At 40.3% G+C, this 5,666-nt stretch overlaps 1 protein-coding gene across 1 annotated transcript in view; it reads left to right on the top strand.

The window, feature by feature from the left end:
- il6st (interleukin 6 cytokine family signal transduce) overlaps positions 1-2,394 on the top strand; it is a 23,022-nt gene extending 20,628 nt beyond the window's left edge. Inside the window, exon 16 of the mRNA XM_016504939.1 lies at positions 1,839-2,394. Within this exon, the coding sequence (XP_016360425.1) occupies positions 1,839-2,378 (540 nt within the window). The 3' untranslated portion in view covers positions 2,379-2,394. The remainder of the gene's footprint in view (positions 1-1,838) is intronic.
- The last annotated feature ends 3,272 nt before the right edge of the window (positions 2,395-5,666 follow it).

Here is a 5,666-nt window from a genome sequence, read left to right as displayed (position 1 = left end):
ATCACGCAATTCTGCAAGGCCACAGACAGCAAAATTCCTTGCAATTAGGGCTGAAACAATTAGTCAACACTATCAACAATGTCGACAAAAAATATTTGTATTGCTAAATAGTGATTTGATCTCATATGACCTAATGTAAGGGCCTGCAATAACACTGTTTGACCAGTGTGGCGCTGTAGCGCAAGACTGTAATTCAGCTCTCCTGATGCAATTCAAGAGGAGAAGACACAACGCTTCAGTTCAGAGCAAACGCAGCCAAACCTGAAGCTGTTGAGCGGCGTTTGGATGAATATGTAAATATATACTGCGTGCTTTCCTCTCAATAACAAAATAAACACAAAAACTGACCGCAGTGTGAAAGCAGCAGTTAAGTACTTTATGCAATAGAATAGATAGCCTTAAATCAAGCAGCTTTACAGTATTAAACATGAAAAACCAGAGTCAGTGTCGCTTTCAGTTAGAATTACAACCTGATTTTCTGTTATAAAGCAGCTCTCCAGTGTGGAGCTAACTTAATGATCAAATCTTTTTATTAGTTGGAAAAAAAATATTTCATTAAAGTTATAGTTTGGTTTGCAGAGATCAAAGCTTGATCTAGCTCTAAACATTCTTCGAAACATTTGGGATAATGTAAGTACACAAGTCAGCAAAATATATAACACTATTCTAGTGGTTTTTAGATATTTTAATAAAAACATCTTACATATTGTGCCTTTAATGGAAATGAGAATTGGGGAAGGAAAGTTCTTGTCATTAACAATCTCACATGAAAATTGGAATATATTGTTATTTTAACAATTTTTTTTTCTTTTGGTTTTGTGGTCCATTATGACCTGGACATGTTCATTTTTATTGCAACATCAACATGTTCACGTACATCGCAACACAAATCTTCTCCGACCACATAACTGCATACAGCTCAATCTGTTGGGACGTTCTTAATAGGGCTGTCACCTCAAATTTTAGGTGTGCGTCACGCAGCCTTATCAGTGGCACACGAGATGCGATGACGATGTAAGTGTCGTTACATTTTAATGCTTTTCATAGCTTATCCAGTTGAACCCACTGGATGCGGCGCTGCTACATTGTTCGTTCAAAATATTGCGGAAAAAGAGAACATCAATGCGGAGAAGTTTGTTGTTTACGGCAAAACTGAAACCAAGCCGTTCACACACAACACATATTTCACGTATTTTCTAGAGGGACATCTATCACCGTTGCACTCGCATCTCGCACAAGAGAGCCACATGTTTAGAAAGCCATGTAAAATTAATTTGTTCAACTGTTAAAAAACATGTCTCGAGACTTTATGGCAGTTTTTCCCCATCCCACTGCATCTCACGTTTTTAAATGAAAAAGTACTCTTTGTGATTGGTTTTCGGTCCTTTGTATTAAACTATACATACATACATGATGTGGTTTTGTTTCTGATTGTTTAAGCAAATTAACATTTAAAGCGACATTCAAGGAAACGGCTTGCTGTAAACAGAGCTGTTTTTGACAGGGTAAAAAGGGTGTTTTTTACACTACCATTGAGAAATTTTAACCAAACCATGTTACAGACTTCTGATGACCCCTTTTAAATATTATGCATTTTTTTCACAGATAGTCGTGTTATTTTATTGCTTTGTATAAACGTGCATTAGTAATATCTTGCTTGCTTGTGGCCTCAGGAGAGAAGCCAAAAACTTTTTTTCCCCCTAACTGAAATTATGCCTTTTAAATTCGAATATAGATAATATTTTAGTGCAAAATTCCAATGTAGTTTTTTAGCCATTTTGACAGCCCTAGTTCTTACGGTCTGGCACACAGAGCTAACAGCTTCTGACCTTCTCTAGGCCGACCTGCCCAAAGAAGACGTCAGCGTGGTGGAGGTGGACGTGTTCGACGGCAAGTCCCTGTGCGAGGAAGACAAAGGCGTGCTGCCGCTGAAGAAGGACAAGTATCTGTCAGAGGAGCACAGCAGCGGCATCGGAGGCTCGTCCTGCATGTCCTCGCCCCGCCACAGCGTGTCGGACAGCGACGAGGGCGACTCGGGCCAGACCACGGCCAGCACCGTGCAGTACTCCTCAGTGCGGGCCAGCGGCTACAAGGGCCAGACTCCCAGCCACCAGCCTCCGGCGTTCGCTCGCTCCGAGTCCACACAGCCGCTGCTGGACTGCGAGGAGCATCCGGACCATCTCAACGAGAGCCACTCCAGGAGCTCGTACTTCAGACGCGGCCAAGAGCTGGAGCCCGGCGTCCTCGCTCCGGAGTGTGACGGAGGCTCCCTGACCTTCTGTCCGGTGCAGGAGGAGGAGGCGTCTCCCATCGCCGAGGATCCACCCGCCTCCGCCTTGTGTTACATGCCGCAGAAGAGCGGCTACCGACCTCAGTAAAAGACACTGGCGCTTTGGAGACGGCCCTAAGCTACTGCATCTGAATGTGCCTGTCACCAACTTTTCATTTGGCATTTTAATGATTGCAAGCTTATGCCAGATGTGTATGGTAACACTAGACTGCTCACACTGCCACGTGCCTTCAGAGGGAGAACGACTGCTTGTAACTCCAGCCACTTCCTTCTGACTGACTGTTGTTTTGAACCGCATGCATGTTTCGTTGAAGCATTGTGTAAAAACGTGGATTTCCATTCTCATTTACACTACCGGTCAAACGTTTCTGAACAGGAAGACCTCTTCTGCTCACCAAGCCTGCATTTATTTGATCCAAAGTACAGCAAAAGCAGTAATATTGTGAAATATTTTTACTATTTAAAATAACTGCTATCTGTTTGAATATATTTTAAAATTTAATTTATTTCTGTGATCAAAGAGAAATTATAGAAATGTAATACTTTTATTTAGCAAGGATGCTTTAAATTGATCAAAACTGATGCTAAAGACTTGTAATGTTACAAAAGATTTCCATTTCAGATAAATGCTGTTCTTCTGAACTTTCTATTCATCAAAGAAACCTGAAAAAAGTCTACTTAGCTGTTAACATACATAATAATAATTGTTTTTGAGCAGCAAATCAGCATATTATTATGATTTCTGAAGATCATGTGACACTGAAGACTGGAGTAATGATGCTGAAAATTCAGCTTTGATGACAGGAATAAATTACATTTGAACATATATTCACATAGAAAGCAGTTATTTTAAATAGCAAAAATATTTCAAAGAGTGTACTGTTTTTGCTGTACTTTGGATCAAATAAATGCAGGCTTGGTGAGCAGAAGAAACTTCTTAAAAAAACAAAAAAACATAAAAAATCTTACTGTGCAGAAACTTTTGACTGGTAGTGTACCTGTTGCTGATTTCTTGCCTCCAGCTCACAGCCGATTGGTCCGTGTTTGGTGAATGTGCCGTTTCGATTTCGCTCGCTTCCAGCATAGACACAATGTTGTTTAGAAATTACGAGCAATTTGTGCAAAGGTGCATTATGGTATTGACACATATTAGTATTATTGGTTATGGTATTTCGAATATGAATATTTTTAACAATATGCAACAGAATGTAGACCCTAGCTTGAGTTAACCTTGCTTTCGTGTTCCTGGTGATAATTTTCTTAGGATAAAACTAACACTACATTGAAATGACAGTTATGAAATGCAGATATTTCATTGAATGCCTTATGTCATGTATTTCTGTATCTCTGTGTGATTTTTGTTTATATCATTGCATCACTTAGGTGTGTATCACTGATACTAGATCAAATAAAGACTTTATTCAAATGTTTTGCAGTCTATAAGCTTTACTACTGTTTCAGACTTTGTTTATACCTTCAGTCTATGGGTTTTGCTTCTTGGTAACAGCGGCTTCTCTGACTGGTGAGGCCCACTTCATGACTGAGTTTTTGTAATTTGTGTCTTTGAGAAACACTGATCTAAGTGATGAGAAATTAAACAACTGTAAAACTAATATGCATGATTATGAGGCACATATGTGTATAATAGACTTCTTACATGTTACTGTATGAATTAAATCTATACTAATTCTCATTAAAGCTACAAAAGTTACTCAGTCAAGTGCAGTTCTTTTTTCAAAAGTTTAGGGACAAATATAGCAACTTCTTGGACAAACCTTATCGAAGTTCTCATCTTGCCCACTGATCTATATTCATCTTTATATAGATCACTGAATTTGCCATTGTGATGTCATCTAGTGACATTTAGCTACAGTTTTAGCTACTTTCAATTGAGAGCAGTTGGCAACACTGAACATGATGCATGATGGGATACGCTTAGCCTCGAATACTGCTCCGAAGTGTGAATTTAGTGTGCGTTAAGGCTGTGCTTTGGCATTTTTAAGTCTTGACAACGGTCTTAAGTGGCCAGGACCACAAGTGTGAGTATTTGGACAGGCCTTTACGGTCTTCACATCTACTTGAACACTTGGGCCAAATACAGGAAATGTGTCATGTAGGCAGACGAGTGGTTAAGCGCACAGACCGCAAGCATGGGTGTTGAGATAGGCCCAAAATATCACTCACGCTAACAGGCCCATGTTACAAACTGAAAGTCCATATATAAAACGAGCACATGAACCCCTGAAGACCACTGGAGAGACGGCCTTCACTGAAACTGAGCGTGACTGGATGAGCAGATGCAACTGACCAAGTAAGAAATTTAATAACTTCTTCCACTCTACAAATCAATGCACTAGCTGCAGAAATGAAAGTAGTAATTACATTTTTTGGCTGGAAAAATGCAGCAATGCACCGGTGATGACACAGTAAGCAGGGTCTTAACTATTGTGGCACTAACCCCACCAAACACAACAGTGGCCAAAAGTGGTGTGGAGGTTTTAAAAAAAATTTTTTATGACCCTACATTTCAATTGAGCGGAAAAAACCACTGAAAGGTTAGAGTTAACATTGTCACACGTTTATTTTGGTAGTGTATAGTGATATAATATTACTTCATGGAGTCATTATTTCTTAAAGGGGTCATATGATGTTGCTAAAAAGAACATTATTTTGTGTATTTGGTGTAATGAAATGTGTTTATGCAGTTTAAGGTTAAAAAACACATTATTTTCCACATACTGTACATTATTGTTTCTCCTCTATGCCCCGCCTTTCTGAAACGCAAGTAGGTATAACTGCAGACCGGAGATCTCCAAAATGGGGCGTGAACTCCAAAAGTGGGCAGAACCTCCAAAATGGGGCGGGGTCTCCTCGCGCAAAGACTTTGACCATTGGCTCTGGCTCCAGCCAATTGTTATTGACTTACATTTCAAAATAAAACTTTATAAATGTAACATTGTTTCTAGTTCATCTAAAATAAAATATGCTATATAACTAAATATTCTCCGTGAGAGCAGAGCCCAAAGCTCGTGGCCAGTGCTGTTCGGACTGGAGTTTGAGCCTCTGCTTGATATAACCGGGAATCACCCGCGAGCTCTCCCGCGAGCCGTCAGCGCAGCGCAGGGGAAAGATTTCACTCATTTCACACATATCGCTTTGTTCTAAGCAACTGGGTTGGGGGAAAAATTGCGCATGCGTGTCATGTGCCTGTCTGCCAATGGGAGGAAGCCACGCCCTATTTTGGAGCTCCCACCCCATTTGGAGATCTCCAGGCTGCAGTTATACCCTTCTTCTGAAACGCGTAGATTTTTACAAAGCTCATAGTTCTGAAAAGCGAGGTGTGCTGTGATTGGCCAGCTATCCAGTGCGTTGTGAT

Source organism: Sinocyclocheilus anshuiensis, unplaced genomic scaffold (genome assembly GCF_001515605.1).
Source record: "Sinocyclocheilus anshuiensis isolate Anshui unplaced genomic scaffold, SAMN03320099.WGS_v1.1 scaffold210, whole genome shotgun sequence".
Classification (NCBI taxonomy): domain Eukaryota; kingdom Metazoa; phylum Chordata; class Actinopteri; order Cypriniformes; family Cyprinidae; genus Sinocyclocheilus; species Sinocyclocheilus anshuiensis.
Note: the sequence above shows the minus strand (reverse complement) of the source record. Positions and strands in the feature narration are given on the sequence as shown.